Raw genomic sequence first — 21,047 nt, 5'->3', positions numbered from 1 at the left:
GCTAGAACTTCAGAAGGGAGGAAACGGTCCCAAGTACCCCACAGCCCACACCAATTATATTCCCAGTGTTATCGCCACAAATTATTGTTCAGTTAGCTCTAATGGGTTGAAAGGAAGAGCTATTGAGACAAAGCGGCACAAACATATTAAAAACAATAACATTTTCTGAATACGCAGAAATGTTGCCTGGTTAATTACAGATTTAGCACTTCCCTTTAAAGCTCCGGAGCAACAGCTGTTCAGAAGCAAGTTACATGCTGTCACTCTATTTCTCAATTCATGCCAAAAAGCCCAAATGTTAGCAAGCTCACATGAGGACAATTGTACGCTTGAGCTCGTGTTAATACAAAGCCTTCTGTCAGGCAAGCGATAATAACATCATCCTGCCGTCCCCCCCCCCCCCCGCTTTCCCATCCAATGTTGTCTTCTATGTAAAGCCAGGACAAAGAACTTGTTGGCAGTTTCTACACATGACTGCAGAAACTGTGTCACAAGCAAGTTTATCCATGGAAGCTACCACCCAGTGATTTTCATTGAATGTGATCCTGTATGATTTGGACTGTGGAGCATAGGGAGAAAAAGCTTCAGGGCTGCTCACTCCTCTCTTTAACAACCAGAAGGTCTGGCTAGGTATTTACTTCAATGCAGCATCGATACAATTGGAGAACGCACAGAAAATACTCTAAAGGAGTGAAAGGGCAACGATGTGTAGGCCAGATGTGTGTAGAGAACTGAAAGTTGGCCTGTAAGGGGTGGGAATTGGGCCAGATCCAGTTTCACACCCATGGCCGACTCTGACCAGTGGTGGCTCTAGGGATGCAACCCAAAACATAAAGGAGGCACAAGGTTGGGAAAGAGTGGTGCTATTATATGCTAAGTTTGTATGGCACCCTTCCTCTGAAGAGCTCAGAGTGGCATACATTGGGTTATCTCCCTACATCCTCATGAAAGCATTTCATGGAAATAGGGTAGGTTAAAAATTGGTCTTGCCTAAGGTTATTCAGTGAGCACATGGACAAGTGGGGGTTTGTACAGAAGAAATTAGTCCTTGTTATTATCTTGATCTAGACAAAGGTGACCCACAGTTGTTTGGGTAAACAGAGACCGACCGACCAACAGACAGACCACCCTCTCACAGACCCACAAGTGCAAATGCACTTAAAAAAAGAAAATGGTCTTCTCACCACTTTGAGGGATAGTTAAGAGTGGGAGGATCAGATTTGGCTATTTTCAGCAGGACCCTCATGGGATTGAGTTCATGATGAGGAGGCTCTATCTGGGCCATTTCTATCAGAGTTATGCCCAAGGACCAGATGTCAGCCTTGTAGTCGTAGGGGGTGTCTTTCATGGTCTCGCACATCACCACTTCAGGAGCCATCCTAAAGAGAAAGTAACAAAGAATAGGGTGCTCTGCTACCAACATATTACCATTGATCAGTGGTTTTGAAGAACACCTCCCCACCCCAGCTAATCTATATATTTAATCAGTTATTAGCCTAGAGTCAGTTGTAAGCATCAGAAATATGACTCTGCAGCTAGTTCTTGAATGAATTGGGGAGAAGCCTCTTCTGCTGCCCTTGGCATGATCTATCCAGAGTTAAGCACTTATAGGTCACACTGATTTTTACTGGAGAGTTGAGAACACACATAATTCTCCCATTGCAATAAATGGGACATGGAAATGGTTAAATCTATCAGCTAAAGACAGTATCCAGTTCACCCGCCCCCCTCAGGCAACCACCATTCATCTCTCCATGCTCAACAGGCTGCAGCGACAGAAAACCAGCAGGCCAATGACATCTGGCCTGGATGTTGCTTTAGATGGCAAATTAATGCTCACTGATTGCATCCCCTTAGCAACGTGGCTGATTTAGAGATTAAATTCCTAGAGTGAATCACTGCTCTCAAACACTTGGAACTGCTTCAAAAAGGACATTCCACCAAATGGTAGGGAGTAAAAGAAAGGGGCAGGGGGAGAGAATGGCCTAGATTCGTCAACATCTCATTCCAGTTATGGGACTTGTAGCATTTTCACTGATGTCACATAAAGCAATAATTAAAAGCTGCCTTTCATCTAGGTTTGCAGCCTCTTGCCTATTTGCATAGACTCATAGAATTGGAGAGTTGGGAGGGACCCCAAGAATCATCTAGTCCAACCCCCAGCAATGCAGGACTCTCAACATAGTTTTCCCCCTCTGCAAGTTTGTTGATGTACTCTTTGTGTTCCCCTATGCTTGAAGCACTTGGTAGTGAGGAGGCAGGCAGGGCTCAACTCAACAGGAGGGAATCTTGGCGGGCAAAGCCGGGCATGTGCCCCTAGCCAGCCAACTGGCCGGTTCCTGCCTTCTGAGCCCAAATGTGGCAACCACTGGCCCAGCTTGTCTCCCACCAACCTCCAGGGCCAGCAGACATGCGCACTCTTATGAATCTCTTATGATTCAATTCATTAAAATACACACAAAGATGTAATTGCACAGCACTGAGAAACAGAGATCCTCAACCTTCTTGAGCCCAGGGGCACCTTTGGAAACCTAAGAAACCATTACGAGCATCACGAAATATCCATTTTGCAGAAGAAAAACACATTATACTCAGACACACACCACTGAAAAGAGGCAGAACACCTACAACGCTCCCTCTCCAAAAACCAAAAACAAATGAAATGCAGCAAAAAAACAGGCAACAGCCCACCACGGCAAAAAAAAAATAAATCAATTTTTTTAAAAGGCTAGGAGGGGCTGGGGAGCTTGGCAGGTGTCTGGTGGTGCTGGGGTGCCCAGTGCCATTTGGGGGACCCCAGGAGAAAACACCAAGCACACGGCATATACACATGGGCACACATTCTCTGACACACACTTCCACTTGTGTGGATAGTTTACAATTCAGCCAAGAGGCAAGTAGCACCTTCTTTCTTGAGCTGGAATATATATGCTCTTATTTGGTGGTGGCCTTTTCACGCATCTTGCAAATCTGAATTCATTTACTCACCAGTATGGTGTCCCAATGAAGGAATCCCGTCTTTGCAAAGTCTTCATGTTTTTGGCAGATACTCCAAAATCCGCTGAAAAGAGTTTGATCATGTTAAATCCTCTGGTACCGGCTGCAAGGTGTTTGTGTGCCTTAAGCAGCTCAAGCAAAACCTTCTGTCACCAAGAGACTCTCTGAAAACAATCAATGATTATCCAAGTGGCCAGGACAATGCCTGGGCCCTAGGCTAAGGTTCTGACACAGTGCAAGGGCTTATCCACACTCCCTCTTGTCTCCCCGGGGAAAGGAGTGGGGAAGGGGGAAACCACTCAGACCTGTGCTTTCTAGGCACGGGATAAGCAGAAGTGTGGACAAGCTCTAGGACTACTTGTAGCTGGACACATTTTTCATCAGCAGATGCAAACTGGAACGTGATTTCAACAAACAGAGGAGTTCTAGGTATCCACGACACATGCATAATAATCACATGGAGCAAAATCCATCTCACATCGACAAAAGAGACTGTCCCAATGAGGGTCGGAAGTTTAAATACTGTACCAGATTTTTGCTAACTGTGCCCCACCAAAGCCAAGGTAATTGTATTTATTTATTTTATTCTGCCACAATAACAGGGGATGCTAAAGGAAGCCCTTTCATTTCCCATCGGGTTAGGGGAGCACTTTATTTTAACAGTTAAGTAGTTGGATACCTCAGCAAAATCCTAACAAACCATCAATTGTTTTCTCCTGCTTCCTGCTGTTGTCTGCAGTTCTATTTTGTGTTAAGGGTTATTCGTCCTCCTCTTTCTAGAAAATTTCCACTGAAAAGGTGATGAAGTGTAGGAAACGTCACCCTGTCCTCGCTAACAAACTACACCCTCTCCAGCTTGCACAAAAAACATGCCAATTCCTGTGGCAGACATCAATTTATACACAATCCCATATAGAATGAAAAAAGTTGCATTTACCAGTCTCCCCTTTAAATTCTGCAGATGATGGACCCCAGATTTGTTGTTGGTTTTTTGTTTTGCTTTAAGTCTTTCTGGGCCCAATACAACCTATCCCCATTCTGAAGAACATCCATTCCGCTGGGTACTATCATTCAAAGAGGTGGAACTGGCATAATTTTAGCTCAGCAACTCTGAGCAGGAGCCAAAGGGAAGGCCAAAGTTCAAAGTATGCTAGCATCCCTGTGTAGCTCAGTCAGTAGAGCATGAGTTTCAGCCCCATATTGGGTGAAACATTCCTGCATCGCAGGACTAGATGATCCTTGTGGTCACTTCCTACTCTATGATTCTGTGATTCTAATGAAAACCTTCTCAGAAGTGGATCATCAAAGCTAGCATCAGCAAAAGAGACAAACTTCTGATACAGAAACTGAACTTTGCTCCCATGCCAGGAAGATCACTTCAGGCTTCTTGCAGCACATTACCATAGCAAGCAACTGCTTTCTTGATGTCCTCTTGCCTGTCTGCATCAAACTTATTTTGCATGCAGAGGATTTATGTCCACATCCAGAGTTAATCAGCACAATCCCGTTTATAAAAGGAGGGTCTTTGAAAAGTGTACCATGCAAAGTAACTTCATTACAGTTTTTAGAACCCTACGAATTCTAGGGTGGAGAGAGAAAAATATTCTAATTAAGCTGAAAAGAATAACCCTCAGCACCTCTCCATTCACAGAATTTAGCTGATGTCAACACTGACTTATTCTAGGTTATAAATACATTTCTGGAAACTCAAAGGTTTGCAAAAGTACAAAAATAATAGGAAAACCCTCTCTAAGGGGCATCCCTCAAGACAGACCAAAGAGGAATATGAACAGATATCAAATCCTAACTGGTTATTCCGAGGGTAGGATAAATTGAGTGTAATGGAGTATTTTGAAAGACCACATTGTCAACTGACTGCGGTATAGAATTTGCAGCACTCCACACTGCAAAAAATTGTTTGAGGCCCCACTGGTATTTCCAGTTAACATTGTTTCTGCTTTTTGTCGTGTCTAATTCTATGCACAGTTACCTGGGAGTAAGTCTCAGTGAATGTAAATACACTGAGTATGTAAATACACTGTTTGAGATCTTCTTGAGTCAGGGCTGAAAATCCCTGCTTGGCCAGGAAGCTTACTGGGTAGCTTTCAGTAGGTCTCTGTCTCTCTGCTCAAATGACCCCTCAGGGATGTTGCAAGGCTACAACGTGTTTCCCAGCTGCTCAGAGGAAAAGGGTGGAGAGACAACAAACCTAACAAATGATTATTCTACAGCAGCCAAGCATGCATAATTTTCTCATGTGGTCACACAACAGCTCTTACAGTTGCTGCTTTTAAAACAACAACAACAACAACGCTGCAGCCACTGTTTTCAGCCACTCATCTCACTGTGTGCAGGAAGCAGCTTACACAAGGGCTAACTAGTTTGCCTCACCAAGCTTGATGTCTCCATCCAGGGTCAGCAGAACGTTGCCTGCCTTCAGGTCCCGATGGATTATCTTCTTGCTGTGGAGGTAGTCTAGGGCTTCTAGCATCTGGCGGCAGATCACTTGGATCTGGGGTTCGGTCAAGCCTCGATCCAGTTCTATAAAACAGAGGCAATCAGAAAATGCCCCTAAATTTAGCTTCAAGGAACAGGGTTGACTTTTGCCCTCAGTTTGAATTAACAACTGTATATACATCAGGGGTGTGCAACTTTTTTTCTGCCAAAGGCTACATTCCCTCAGATTTAAAAAAGAAAAGGGAAACGGCAGCGGATTATTCTGAGGTGCAAAATATCTGCCAGCTTTGCTTATGAACTGAAAGGGGGAAACGATTGCAGAGATTATTCTGAAGTTAAACATTTCACTGATTAATTTGTACATGCAACATATCAAAGCTCATAGCCCTAACACATAACCACTAGGCTGAGAGTAAAATACGACAAACATACGATATTTAATCTTGCTCTACTAGAACACAGTGAATGTAGATGAGGCGTTTCAAGACAATTGTTTCTGTTCATGAGCAATAAGCCTTTGCTTTGGACATTGGGAAAGCCGTATTTGTTTCAGTGGGTGGTTTCAATTTCACCTACTTTGATTAAAGGGAAATAGTGATTTTAGGCCAGGTATGGAGACTCTGCGACCCCCCCAGATTTTGCTGGACCACATGCTAGATGGGGACAATGGGAGTTTGAGCCCAAGAACACCTGGAGGACCACTGGCTCCCCATCCCAGATGTAGGTGGACCCTGAGGGAAAAAGAAAACAGGGCTGGCATTCCCTCAGACATATGGGTAGAATTCAATGTAGCGGTAAGGAGATCATTTTTCCAGGGCAAGCATTTCTGCTCCTATGCTTTTTCCGAAGGTGAAATTCAATTAAGTTTTACTCAGGGTATGCCCCTTAATTTCCATGTAAGACTGCTCTGAGAAGGCAGAGTTGAATACCACTGAACAGGTTTCCCAAAGATACCAAAAGCTGTCTAAGAGAATTTGCAGGATGCCAATCCTCTGCATCCCAACTGTCTGTGTGGTTAGCTGTGATGGAGGGAAATTCATAACAAATACAAAATGGACACTTGGAATTCATTCACCACAGTGAGAATCAACTCCCCACCCCCACCCCAATGACTGGTCATGAATTTAATGTCCCAGCCCTTCTTTCCTGAAAACCACAGGCTGGGAGTTTAGACTTGTGACCTCTGCACATTGCCTCCTGTAAGAGTACGTAGCTTCACCACCTGCTGCCTGGAGCATAGATGCCAGACATGATCTAGGCCTTTGAAATATAGCTCAGTTCCCCCTCCTGCTCCCCCATTTTCCTCTAAAAGCAAATCCCCAAACCTGGAGGGTACCTGTGAAATGAGATATGCTTTGCCTGATTAAACAGGAGACTCAGATCCTGAGAAACTGAAAGCTCCCTTTCTCCCCCTTCCAGGAAGATTGGCAAACTCACACAACCCCCTGCCATAGCTACTGTTCTTGAAAACTCAGCCAGAGCAAATCTAAGCTATGTCCCATTGCTACAAGACAGCCTTTGTGTGGGCTTGCTCTTTTAAAAGCAGTAGCTGCTGTGACCCCTTCTCCTCACATTCACCCCCAAATACTAGAACATGGAGTAATCATTCCCAGTAAGCCTGGGCAAGCGCAGCAGCCACATGCTTGCTTCTTGTGTTGGGTCTGAGTGAAGCCATGGAAAATAACACCCTCCTCGATGGCAGATGTCTTCCCCCTCCCTAATCCCCCATGCATGCACATGATCAGTTTCAGCCTGTTCACATGCATGTTTTGGACAGAAACCTAATGCTCTGCTTTCCTGCAGGGATGGGAGTGGAAGGAACGACCAGAACACATTCAATGTGCTGAAAGACCTTAAAAGGGGCTTCACTGTTAAGATGCTTCGTGTCACTTACCCAGCATAGTAGCATCCACTGCTCCACCAGGGCAAAACTCGATCATGATCTGTCAAAAAAAGAAAGTTTTAAGTGGGCAGCTGGAAATTACCGGTATATTTCAGAGAACAGCTCGTTTGCTATCAGAGAGAACAACAACAACAAAACCCTCTTGTTGGAACAAACCAGCTTCTTCTTCCCCAAAACTAAGTCACACTCCAACTATATTTTTTATTGCTATTGCTATTTTTGGCACAGCAGAGCAACTTGCTGTTGGGCACAAGTCCCTACTTCTAAAATGTTATTGTAAGGTGTTTTAAGTCAAACTCGGGCGCTTGCTGCTTAAGAACATTATAATAAACAACATATGAGATCTCACACACAATCAGGAGTGTCTAACTTACAGCTCTTCCAAACAGAAATATTGCTACTGCCTCACATTCAAAAACCTCTTTATTCAAATACTGTAGTTGTTGAAATAATCCTGAAGGGTTGTTCAGTATTATTATCCTCACACGGCAGATGCAGTGAGGCTGAGAAGAAACACAGCCTGCCTAAGGGCTACCAAGAAAGTTTTCACCGCAGAGGTGAGGATGGGAACAAGAGACTTCCTGGTTTGCAGCTGATTCCCTTCGCTATTATGTTACTCTGACATCTGCCTAACCCTGAAGAAGAACGCCCATCCGATCATGTCCCTCAAGACCTCCCACAGAGTAAATGGGAGAAAACAAAGCCTTGACTTCAGCCCACAGGAAACTTCCTTTCAGATCATTGCCCTTTCACACAAAATGAACCCCCCCCCCATGCTCCCTGTACCTGCAGGCCCATCTGAAGCAGCTTCAACGCTCATGACTCCACTTACGCATTTGTTTACAGGTTTCGATTGCAGCTTGAACAGAGAGGGCTGCTGCAGATACTTGAACTTGCCAACAGGATGAAATAGTTGTCATAGTTGAGAGCTGACGTGGAAACAGCTCAGAAACATCCTAAAACTCACAGTGCTCCTTTTTCTGCTTTAATTTGAAGATGAAGCTTGCAGCTGGTTCTCAGGGGTTTGCCTGCTGTTTTGTAATTGTGCTAAAAAATAATATGTTTTGCCCATCACAACATTCCCTTGAAGTCCCTAAAAGTCACCCCTTGACATCACAACCAATCAGGCTTGAATTTTAATAATTTGTCTTGAACATGTCTATGAAGTAAAAGGATTAGCTACACTGGAGTCTGAACTAAGGGAGCAAGTCAAATTTGTCCACTGTAGTTCAGGTATTTATACATCACATGCACATACCCCTTCATATTTTGCAAGTGGTGATCTATGTTTCTGGCTGCAGCTAAAAGTGCCCCCTACCCCAAATCTCAGTCAAGGGAAGGAGCCAACTCCAAAAACTTCAACACTCTGTTCTATGTGCAGACTGGCTTGCTCTGTGCTGGATTATAAGGAATATATTCAGGAGTACACTTCATGCCCCCTCCTTTGAGACACTGCCCTGTTTCGAGAGGTATCTTGTACTTGGAATGATTTAGACTTCATATGTGCCAAATTTCAGCTTTTGAGTGGCCTGGAAGTACCACTGTCTTTTGGGGGAAGGGCTATCCGTTTGGGAACTGAGGCAGTACTGAAGTCGGGGTATCATTTTGGTGACACAAGAATGGAGTTTCAGGGCCCGAACTAATCAAATTGGTAACCCATGTAGGTGAGGCCTAATTGTCAGCTAGGGCATGGGCTGAGGGCAATGATGCAGCCACCTTGCTAAAACTAAGCCAGTCTCTCTGGTCCGTGCTGGGATGGGAAACCACCTCAGGTCCTCATGCATGTTGCCTTGAATATAAATGAACCAAAAGAAAATTAAAACCATATATACACATAGAAACACACCCATCCCTTATCCATCAGGTGACTATTGACCTGATTTGGAGGATTCCCCCCCCCTTGGTTTCTCCTACTCTGGAATGAGAAGTGCATATACTCTGCGTACACAAGCTTTTAGCAGTACTCACATCAACAAATATTTACAGTGAGCAGTCTCTGCAAATTTTATCATCATCATTGTTATTCTATTATCACTCAGGTGTGGCTAATTTTTCTGTGACAGGAGAACCCCAGTGGAGTGACCTTTGTTCACTGTCATGTGTCATAGAGCTTTGCTTTGTTGCAATAAACATTTCAACTGTGTCAAGTATCTCCTGACTCATGCACCAATAAATCCCCATGCACTGATCATTGCTGTTAATCTATCTATACAGCATGTTCTGGCACAATCCATAATGCAGCTTGAGCCAGGTTCTTGTCACAACACCATCAGGATATATATCACCTTGTTAGTGCTGAAGGGCTGACTGTACACTGAGACTGAAACCACGCTCAGTAATCAGTATCTAAACCCGTGAAAAGTAATTTTACTGTTTGCTGCTCGTGTACTTGGAAACACCGTTCCCCCCAAATAAAAACACAGTCATTTAGCATGGCGGAAGGTGTTTATTACAGGTGGGTACTTGAAAACTTAATGGGGAAAGTCATATGAGCATTATTTAATGTCATTTCTGACCTGATTTGGAGGATTTCTGACATAGAGCATAAGTTTACATCTGTAAAAAAGGAAAAAAAGGAATGTTTTGAAAACAAAGTGCACAGAAAATTCTGGAGTAGCCACTGACTCTTTGATAGCTTATGGCAGAGTCTAGGAGCATCTCAAAGTCTAACAGATTTATTACTGCATGAAGCTGAATGGGTTAGAGTTCACTTCAACAGATACAGAAATCCAGGAGCATTCTTGGGTGAACAGCTTGTTCATATGGGGTGGGTGCAAACCATTTGCTCAGAACGAGGGATGAACAAGTGCTTGGGAAGACAGCATGACTTCAACGGGACACCTTTGGCTCTTGAGGGAGACAAAGAAGAAAAGCGTAATGCCAAAAGCACATTCTTTGCATTTCTGCTTCCTTGTTTAAAAAGCAAGCAATGCTGTTACCTGGCTGTTCTCTGGTCACCCCCCTCCCTCCTTCTTCCATGTAATCTCCACCCTCTTAAAAAGAATCAAACTGCCCATAGCTCAATCTTAGTAATTGCTCTCCTAGATTTCAAAACTTCTTGAATGCTGTCTGCCACTTTTGTCTGCAAATCCCGCCCTTTGTCTCACACGGCTCCAAATAATACAAATCGAAAGCAAGTCAAATGTTTGCCAATTAGGTGTGCCGCTTCCTTTGGTGACAGAGGCCCCGGTGCCTTTAGCCTTTAGAGGAGAAAGCAAAAAGGCCTTGTCCACTTCCGCTTCAGGCTCAGGTCCTGCTCCAGAAGAAGCCTTTGTGGAATGAGCGACGCTCAGACTCATTTTGCTGGCTGCTACCAATTGAGCAGTGTGCTCCTTGCATTGTGGCAGCAGGCCCTGTGATCCTAGGAAGTTGCTTTAGTCAGACCACTAGGCCCATCTAGTCCAGCACGGCTGACCCTGATTAACAGCAGCCCTCCAGGTTTCCGGCAGGGTGCAATGCCAGCCCCACTGAACACAGGATCTTCTGCATGCAGAATAAGTGCTTTAACACTCAGCTGTGGTCCGAACTAGTTCAGGATAAGACAGACTTGAGCTATATTACAAAATTTGACAGGTTATGTCTTGTGCCACCCTCAGGGTTAGTGAAAACAACCAAGAAGCCTAAGGCACTTGGTTCATGGCAGGGGTCAGCAAACTTTTTCAGCAGGGGGCTGGTCCACTGTCCCTCAGACCTTGTCGGGGGGGGGGGGGCGGACTATATTCTGAAAAAATAATAAAAAAAATGAATGAATTCCTATGCCCCACAAATAACCCAGAGATGCATTTTAAATAAAAGCATACATTCTACTCAGGTAAAACATACTGATTCCTGGACCATCCGCTGGCCGGATTTAGAAAGTGATTGGGCCGGATCTGACCCCTGGGCCTTAGTTTGCCTACCCAAGTGCTAGAGAGGCTGCTCCGATCTTTGGGAGAGACAAGGAGCTGAGTGCCAGCTCTGCTCCCCTTGTCACCCAAGAGGGATATTCATTGAGAAGAGCAAATTTCTTTCACCCCAGGGAGGGTCAAGGAAACTGGGTATTATTGTGGAGTCCAGGTTTAAGTGTATGCAAACTTAAACCTATTTCCAACTTGGGGCTTTCAAAAAGTCTCTCTCTCTCTCTTCCCTACCTATGCACACTGGAAATCTTGCCCTCAGATATGAAATATTTCAAACAAGCCAGTGGGCTTGCTCTGCAGTAATCACCCTACTAGCCCTAGTTTCCCCCGCTGAGACATTTCACTTCCTTTCCGTTTCTTTCTGCGGCCCTAGAATTGCTGCGATGAGAGACTGTAGAGTCAAAACAGTCACATCAGTTTGGAATGAGTCAACTCAAATAACGTTGAATCTTGCTAATCTGATTATGGTGGCTGCATTCGCTCTTTTTTAGTCTTGTGCTGCATGCATGAAGGTATATTTTGTGACTGCAGTTGTCATATGTCAGTTACAGATTTCTATTTGCCAGTCACAACCATTGTTATTCTCTGTGTTGTGATTTGCTATCTCAGCTTTCAATTTGTTTAAATTCAGCTGCCTTCCTTCACTATTGAGTGGATATAGAATTTGACGTGGAGCCAGTCTGAGACCAGTTTGTAGACGATTGGAGAGGACTAACCCCAGCTTAGCTTGGATCAATATTAGCCATGTTACGATATTTACATAGCCTTATTTGGGTTTGGGACGGGATGGGGAGAAAGGAGTGTGCCAGTCAATTTAGTAAGGCATAAAGGTTAGAAAAGTCAGTGTATACAGGATGCAGAGAACCTTAGATATGTCTTTTAAAAAAACAATTTGCAATTAAGATAAGAATAAATATGGGCGGGGACTGTTCGTACACAGTCTCCCTACAGCTCAGAAATCCAGTTTAAGTTGCGGTACAAGCTCTAATAGTTCCAGATGTATGAAGTTCTAATAGTTCTAATGTCTAAGTTTGCCTTCTAGCACTAAACAGGATGTTCTGTACATTCCACTCTGCAGAACACATCATTAAGCAGTACTTTTTTTTAAGGTTGTGCCTATCAGCAAAACCTACATGATCAAATTTAACTAGGGAAAGAAACAAGGTCTGGATGGTTTCTGTGCTTCTTCCAAAATGGCACCCAGCTGCATTTTGTGCTGGAGTGCAGACATGGGCGTAGTCAGGATTTATTGGGGGACAGGCTTTATGTTAGGGGGAGCAGATCTGTGATGCAATTGGTCAGTTAGTTATTTTATTATTTACTAGATTTTTTTTGGGGGGGGGAGGCCCTGCCCCCTCCTGGCTACGCCCTGGCTGCAATAAGGAAAGGAGAGCCAACAGGCTCTAACCAGCCACACTTGGAACAATTGTCACGCTCTCTATTCTAACTCCAGCCTAGAACCATAGAGTTGGAAGAGAACCCAACAGTGTAACTCCCTGCAATGCAGGAATCACAGCTAAAGAATCGCTGATAGATAGGAGAGGCCACCACTTCCACTGTTGAATGGCTCTTACTGTTAGAAAATTCTTCCTAATGTTTAGTCAGAATCTCATTTCTTTCTGGTATCAACCATGGCTGATTTCCAGTTCAGTCATGGTAGCAGTTAGTGGAAGGTCACTCCTAAACACCTGCACATGGTAATCCATCCCACCATGGCATTCTGAATAAGTTTTCCTTTATTGTGGGGTGGGGCTTTTAAACTGGTCATTATTATATTAGAAGTTAAAATACATGACCTTAAAGGAAAGACTCTCATGGCCCAGCAATCCGAATAATGCCTTTTAAATGGATGCTTGAATTAGCATCTTTTTGAGACAGCCTTGCAACTTCTAACAGGGGAGATAAATTCCACCCATTCAAGCCTTTTAGAACAATCTCCACTCCTTTCACCAAAGGGGATTTAAACTCTTTGGCATGGCAATTTAACTGCTGAGAAAGCAAAGATTAGTGTTGCAAGCTTGGCACCACCCTTCCTATGTGAAGAATTCATGACCTTTGGTCCCTCCTCTTACAAACTGGCAATTCACTCAACTATTAATCCTGCAGGGGGGAAAACACTGAACAGTAGGGTGTGCGACAGATACACACACACACATTATTGGGTGTGTTCCTTCTACTCCTCTGAAACTCTCAGAATTTACAGCTAAATTCTCTGTGAAAACTATTCCAGCCTTCTGAAAGTACTAACCTATATGCAATTCATCTCCGTATAAGAAATGAATTAAATGCCCTAGTGCAAGAACAGTCTGTAAAACAGACTTATCTGTTATCCTACCCCTTTTTGTGGCAAGTGTAAATAAGCAGAATTGCCTGTATAGTATTTGAACAGCAGAAATCAGTTCTGAGAGGACTGGCCCTAAAGTGGACTTTACTAGACAGTGATAAAGCAAAGATGGGAGAGTCAGAAAACTCCTTTTCTGAGCTCTGTAATTTTTAAAATATTGCAAATACAAATTGATCAGTGCATTCCCTAGAAATCTTAACTGTAAATAAGGTCTTATATCCTGTTGTAAATAATCCCATTGACTAGCTTCTGCAATATAAACCTTACCTAATCACAAGCAACAAGGGGAGTTCAGGGTTAATAGGTCATATAATGGCCAACACAGGAAGGGCTTGGTCAAAGAACTTGGCCAAACAGCAGTACCTCTTGAACAAGTGGTGGTGCAAAGATTCTGCTCTGGCCAGAAGGAGGAAACCGTACTCATACTAGGCAAATGCAGTATTCATGCACCAAGAAGCCAGCATGTCACATGCACCAGTAGATAGCACAATAGATAGCACTCCCTGATCCTTATAAAAGGTCCCAGGTCAAACTTGTTTGCTGATATAAGCATTTAGGAGACCTGCTCTTTATGACTACAGATCAGCTTCACAGCACTACAATCTCTCTGAACAGGAGTGTGCTCTCTCTCTCTCTCCAGACTAAAAGCTTCTCTCAGCCTTTATAGGCACTCACATGATCTCCCAAAGCCATAGCAGATTTCTGGTGATTTCACAGAATACCACAAAACAAACCTCATTTGGAGGGGGAGCGGGAGAGAGAGAATTCAAATGTCAACAGCTTGTCTGGCACACAAGTATTCAGTAGGTGGAATTTAAATAACCAGCTCTCTGTAAAACAGATTGCTTCCATTTTGCCATTATTCTCTTACAATACAAGGGTGCTATTCACTAGGGAGCTCAGGCATAATGCTGTATTTTTTCCTGAACAAAATAGCCTACAAGGAGAAATATGTGGGAAATTTTTGTACTGGGGACATAGTATTATTGCCCCTCTGACCAGAAGGAAGTGTTGTAGCAACACATGACTATATCTATATATTGTTCTTCCCTAGGTAAGAAGCTGCACCACTTACAAAGTGGCCATGGGTTTCTTGTGGCTGTCTCCTGCTTCCTGCTCCAGGAAGCAACAGCAGCAGCAGCTTGGTCCCCTGGGATTGGAGGAAGAGAAACTATGTCATTCCCATTCATCTTCCTTACACCTGCCTAGCCAGCCCCAACAGCTGCAATCTGGATGGTGCTGTTGGCTGCTCCAAGCACCTAAAGGACCAGGTATGGCAAACACACCACAATAGTGACAATGTGATTGGCAGCCCCTGGGAGTAGCAGCAGCAACGTCATTCAGAATGCAGTGGATGTCCTCGGCCATCTCACAAATGGTGCTACTGACTGGACAGCCCAGTTCCATACTGTGGCACTGCACTAATTCTCTCTCCCACCTTCCGTGTTCACATTTAACTATTTCTTCCTGTATAATTTCTTGTTAGCTTTTGGGAAAAGTTATAGGGTAGGATGGGTGAGATGGTGTGCTGTTTATATATAAATGTGTAATAATACAAAGCAATACAACTTGCAAATGAATAAAAGAAAAATGCATACTTTGCCAGTAAAACCTACATCTGATAAGGGATGGCCTTGTCTGAGCGATCTCTTTCAAAACGGATGCCTGGTTAAAATCCAGATATGCTTGGATTTTAATCAACAAAGAGAGCTAAGTCATAATTTTCAAAAGGATACAAGCAAGCCTGTACCAAAACCCAACTCTCTAATTTAATCAACTTCCTTTAAAGCACTCTTCTGTATTAATAAAACAACAAGATAGGAGCTTTGCTGATTCATGAGCATCTACATGCTGATGCTTGAACTGCGGGCCTGATGCTTCATTTTGACCTTAAAAACATGTTTTTATTGAAGACGTGACAGCTTCCAAAGAACTGCTAAGTGCCTTCTTCCTCAGGACATGCCCACACTGGAGTTCTTTGCCTTTCCAACATTATTTCTGCAGGCCACAACCTGAAGTGTTGGGGGAGTTGAATCAGAAAGCACTGCACAGGGTGCAGGGTGTTGTTCTACCCTGGGAGCTCCTGCTAACCACAATGGTGCTACAAGCCACAAACACATCACCCCAAATCTGCCATTTGGAGGATAAGAGACAATTTGCCAGCGTGTGTGCTTGTCACAGCAGAGGTGCAGCGCTGCTTGCAAGGACAAGATAAGTGAAAATAGCCTTATGCAGACATATCTTTATAGACGAGAGCTTGTTGTTGTTGTTTAGTCGTTTAGTCGTGTCCGACTCTTCGTGACCCCATGGACCAGAGCACGCCAGGCACTCCTGTCTTCTACTGCCTCCCGCAGTTTGGTCAAACTCATGCTTGTAGCTTCGAGAACACTATCCAACCATCTCGTCCTCTGTCGTCCCCTTCTCCTTGTGCCCTCCATCTTTCCCAACATCAGGGTCATTTCCAGGGAGTCTTCTCTTCTCATGAGGTGGCCAAAGTATTGGAGCCTCAGCTTCACAATCTACACGAGAGCTTAGCTCCAGGCAAATAAACTTCTGCAGGAGATAACGGTATGGTCCTGCTTCACACATTAGAACAGGGAGGGGAGTGTGATCACAGCTGCTGGCTCTGCTGCCAACTTGTGTGTGCTGATCTTGCATGAAGCCAGTCTGTTCAATGAGGAGCTATGCCATGACCACGATTCCAAACTACAACTACACACCTGAGTAGGACTTGCCCTTATGTTCCACTGAACACACACAGATTGGGAGTGGGGCTCTTAGCCACACACAGGTGGGCAGCGGAGTCACCTGCCGCAATCCTGCTACCTTCCACATGTTGATCGAATGAGTCCCATCAGCATGACACATAAGCCAATCCTTGGCTTCGCAAGATCATGCTCATAGCCACTTTGCTCCTCTCTCGTAATTTTTACTGCTGCACCATTCTGAGCTAAGCTTTGGCTTAGGTTTGGCTTATCATGTCAGCCCAACTCACAGTGAAGCATTCTCTTAACTTACCACAAGCTGTAACCATGGTTTGTTCTTGGCTCATCTCAGCACAGCCATCAAAAGGAACAGAGAGGAGTGAAAGTGGATATGAGCTGTTACCTGTAAACCGGAACGTTCAGGTGGCTTTGCAAAGGCGTATTTTGTATAACCGTGTCTTGCAAACCAGCTCAGTATGTGGAGGGGGAACAATACGACAGGAATTCAGACACCAGAAGGAAATTTAATCTACCGTTGTGAGTGACAGAAACCTGGGCATGATTTGGTTAAGAGAATCAAACTAAATCATGTACATATTTTAAAGAAAATTGGATATTAGCTTTTTTTTAATGATCTTGAAAAGAAAGCACACCTCACTTGACAAATACACATTTTACTCTCACCGTTACAAATCTGCAGGAAAGAGTGAAGGAAACTCTCTTCAGCCTGTAAACATGACCATAAAATCTGTGTAGTCTAGAATATGCACTAAAATGGTTCTTTCCTGATTTGCACCTCATTATAAACAGCACCCACACGAACAGACAAATGGAAGAGAGGCTGAAAAGCATTTTAGGGTTGTGCATGAAAAAGCCATCATGGAAGAGAAAAAGGTCTGAAGAATAAATATAAGAGCCAAAAACTGCAACAGCTTGCAAGTGGGAGTCAGATGCATTTTCTATTGCAAAACTGAGCAAAGCCCACCAACTGCTAACGTCTTATTTGAAACATGGAAGCCATTGTTCATAGCTGTTCCTGTATCAGGAGCGACCACAATGACTAAAGCAGGAGCAGGCAAGATGCTACCTGTTCCACCCACAACATCCCCTTTGAGCCATTTTCTATGCAACTTACCAGTTCAGCATGCCAATCACTTCAAAAAAAGACCTAGCTCTTTTACGGCTTTCTAGAAAAGGCTGAATACAGCGATTGCATATCTTTAAGCAAGTGTGTCTCCTTCCAAGAAAATGTGATTAGAATCAACGTTCTAGGCAGCTGGGGAGAGAGGCTACCATGTGAGTCATTCCCCTCCTTGTCCCTGTAGCCTACTCCAATCACATTGCTTAAATACTTCCTTCCAAAAAGCCCCAATGTGCAACCTCCTGCCCATACCCACCAACCATCTTTTCACTAATAATTAGGTGAACTTGGGCAATTTCTTCCATTTACATATATTCTGATTGGACAAGGTCCATTTTCTTTATGCAGCTCTTTTGATTTCCATATCGTACAGCCAGGAATGTTTTGGAAAAGGTTCTCTCCAGGTCTTAGAGCCAATATTTTAAACAATCATCATTATGCTTTTAATACACACACCCTCTAAAGAAAAGCTCTGAATACTTTCTGCTGTCTTTGCAAGAGGAAATGCATAACATATTGTCCTTTCATACTGGCTCTAGAAAATGGTCATATACCTTAAGACAAACTCCTTCCCACCGAATTTTGAAAGCTTTTCCTCACATGAACTCACCTGGACCCTGCAATCGCCACCTAAGGCCTTTCTCCACTTGCCCCCTCCACAGGTCATCTGGAGGGTGGCAACATGAGAACAAGCCTTTTTAGTGGTGGCTCCTTACTTTGGGAATGTTCTCCCCAGGAAGGCTCATCTGATACCCTCTTTGTCTAGTTTTATGCACCTTTCCTTTTTAATCTGGGCTTTTGGCCCTTAGTTTGAGGGATTAAGAATTTGTGGCCTCTGCAGACCTGTGCTCCATCACAGACAGTTGGAGCAACAGTGTAGCCACATCAATTCCTACTTTCTTAAACCCCCTGGTTTGACGCAGGGCACACAAGCACCTGGTGGCTTCTCCTGGCAGGCAGATCCAGCTGCTCCCATTGCTTTAAGTCCCTCCTTGAGCATGGAGAGGATTCCAAAGGCTCTTCAACTTCTGAAACCCACCCGCCAGCTCTTTTCCCGCTGCCTCCCTGTCTCTGACTGTCCAGTCACTTCCCCCTGACTCCCCTCTGCCTCCATTCCTGGCAGCCCCCTCACGGGCAGCACAGAGCCCCACAAATCACTGGCCCCTCCCCCTGGATCATCCTCCCCGTCACCTGCCTCTCCCAATCCCCCCTGCTCGTCCCTGACATCATGTTAAGCCCAGGACCTGTTTTTACATTATGCTTTACTGAAGGCTTTCAAAAGAACATTCACCACAAGGAATACCAAAATCTGGCATGACGAACACTTACTTTATTCATTACCAAGACAAAGCTTCATTTTAGTATGGAGATTTGCCTTTAATGCAGTGCAGCAGAGAAAAAAAATAAAGGATGCTGCATTTATTTATTTATTTAACAAGAAAGAAAGTAAGATATGTATTAGTCCAGCTAAATGAGTGGTCTTTGGAATAAAGATGGGGGTAAAGCTAGTCATTTAACAAAACCCAGTTACCTATCACAGGTTAAAGAATTGTGGTAGACAGGTCACAAACTAAAGGGTTGCATTCCACACACAACTGTTATTGCATTTATAAAGCAGATCTAAAACAGCAAGCAGTTCTAAGGTATCCAGTAAGTAGCTTTTGCAACAGGGCTTCTACACAAAGCTACTTGGAGCCAATCTATCTTCATTTGCAGCCAATGTCTTATTCTCAAGCTTACAAGTTCCTAGCATCGTTCAGAGGCTAGTTTGACCTGAAAGAGAAGAGATCAGTGTATTAATCTTACCCATAGTTTGCTGTCATGATAAAAGGCTCCTAGCAGCTTTACAATGTAAGGGTGGTCACAAGTTGCAAGGATCTCAATCTCCACTGTGTAGTCCTCCAGCTCATCTTCACTCTTGGTCTCAATGACTTTGGCAGCAGCTAAGGCACCTGTCTCTCTGTTTTTGGCCTGTATCATAAAAGTAAAGGAAACAGTGTAAGGAAACAGTGTAAGAAAGTATTGTTAACAGCAAAAAGTTAGTGACCATGTTCACACCTGACACCAAACCATGGTTTTCAACCAAGTGCTTGAGCAAAGCAATGGGCTTATACATGCAGACCTCTCCTCCCGTGAGCCAGGAGAAGGACTTTTGCTCTCTCTTAATCTCAGGTTCTTGTGTAGCATGAGGCAGAGATCATGGTTTTGACCAGATATACTGATGGATACCTCAGTCAGTAGAGCAGGAGACTTTTAATTGCAGGGTTATGGGTTCAAGTCCCACATTGGGCAAAAGATTCCAGCATTGCAGGGGGTTGGACTATATGACCCTTGTGGCCCCTTCCAACTCTGCAATTCTATGAACCTATGATTCTATGATGTTTGGTTGAGTAGAATTCTGGCAGTGTTTGTTTCACACAAGAAGAAAAGCCAAGATTAAAGCAAAGCAAAACACAGCTCCGCAGAAGTCTTCCTCCTGGCCATGTGGAAAGAGAAGACGAGAACACATACAAACATGAATCTTTGCTCTTGTTAACTCTAACTCATGCACACAGCACTAAACCATGGTTTAGTGTTACATGAGAACCAGGCTACTGGCACAGCAGTTGCACAACTGTGAACCCTGTACAGTGTGCTATTTCTTTACAGCTGGTAGTATAATTTGTGCTATTGGGTGTTAAAAGTTATATGCCAAGTAAAATGATGTACTAATAGTCTAATCAACATATTAAAATGAAACAATGAATATGGATGCTACCCAACATAAGGTGAAGTATTAAAACAATAAATTTCTAAACCATCCCCACTCAAATACGCACAACCTCAGACAAAATGCTGAAGGAAAGGCAACTAGAAATGGGGGCAGGTGGGCTCAAACCCAGGCCCCCAACAGGTAGGTCTGAACTACTAGCACCCTGAACTACTAGCACCCTGGTTTGACAGCAATCTAAGCAGATTAAACTCTGTGGGTCAAGGGTGCCCCTCTAGACTTCAGTTCTGGCCTGAATACAGTCGTCTGGAGCCATAAGCCAGTCAAGATCCACCAAGTCCTTTAAAGCCTTAGCAGCTCTTCATCCACTGAGGAATGGAAATGCATATATTGCAGCCCCAGGTGGTGGAGTTTCAGAAATCTGCTGGTGGAATTCTCTGAACTCCCAGCTCATCGTATGTTGGGTCAGCGGTCTTTGCCCACCTGCCAACTCTTCTTTACACAATGCAGAGGAGACCACAGGCAAGAGAATGACTATAAGCAGGGTTTGCCAGACCTGGGATATTTAGCACAAGATTTCCTAAGGAAAATAAAGGCATATTCTCTCTCTCTCTCACCACCCCAGATCAACAGCTAAAATTAGTAGTAGCCTTATTAGGTAACCAATCTGTGTAAATACAGGGCAGTACCATACACTCCAGATCACTATCTAGTACTCGGTACACAATAAATTCTCCAGATGGAGGAGCATATAAAACTTTGTCCATAGACAGGACCTTCCAGGCAGAATCTTGCACAAGGCACTCATCAGATGGCATGTGTGTGTGTTATGTTTCTACTAGAGGAACACTGAGGCCAGTTTTTATCTACATTATTGCTTTCTCTTTTTAG

The 21,047-nt window shown here is 43.9% G+C and overlaps 1 protein-coding gene across 2 annotated transcripts in view; it reads right to left on the bottom strand.

Moving 5' to 3' along the window:
* STK10 (serine/threonine kinase 10) overlaps positions 1–21,047 on the bottom strand; it is a 65,925-nt gene that overhangs the window by 21,983 nt on the left and 22,895 nt on the right. The window contains exons 2-6 of one of the 2 annotated variants that reach the window (XM_081900032.1): positions 19,253–19,417; positions 7,349–7,397; positions 5,389–5,538; positions 2,989–3,061; positions 1,185–1,379 (exon numbers count right to left, since the gene is read on the bottom strand). In XM_081900032.1, coding sequence (XP_081756158.1) covers positions 1,185–1,379; positions 2,989–3,061; positions 5,389–5,538; positions 7,349–7,397; positions 19,253–19,417 — 632 coding nt within the window. Of the gene's footprint in view, positions 1–1,184; positions 1,380–2,988; positions 3,062–5,388; positions 5,539–7,348; positions 7,398–8,143; positions 8,235–19,252; positions 19,418–21,047 lie in introns of those variants that run through there. The other variant, XM_081900033.1, reaches the window with a different exon arrangement.

The sequence above is a fragment of the Podarcis melisellensis genome, assembly GCF_964234715.1.
Source record: "Podarcis melisellensis genome assembly, chromosome: 2".
NCBI lineage: Eukaryota > Metazoa > Chordata > Lepidosauria > Squamata > Lacertidae > Podarcis > Podarcis melisellensis.
The sequence above is the reverse complement of the archived record's forward strand: the minus strand, read 5'-3'. Positions and strand labels throughout refer to the sequence as shown.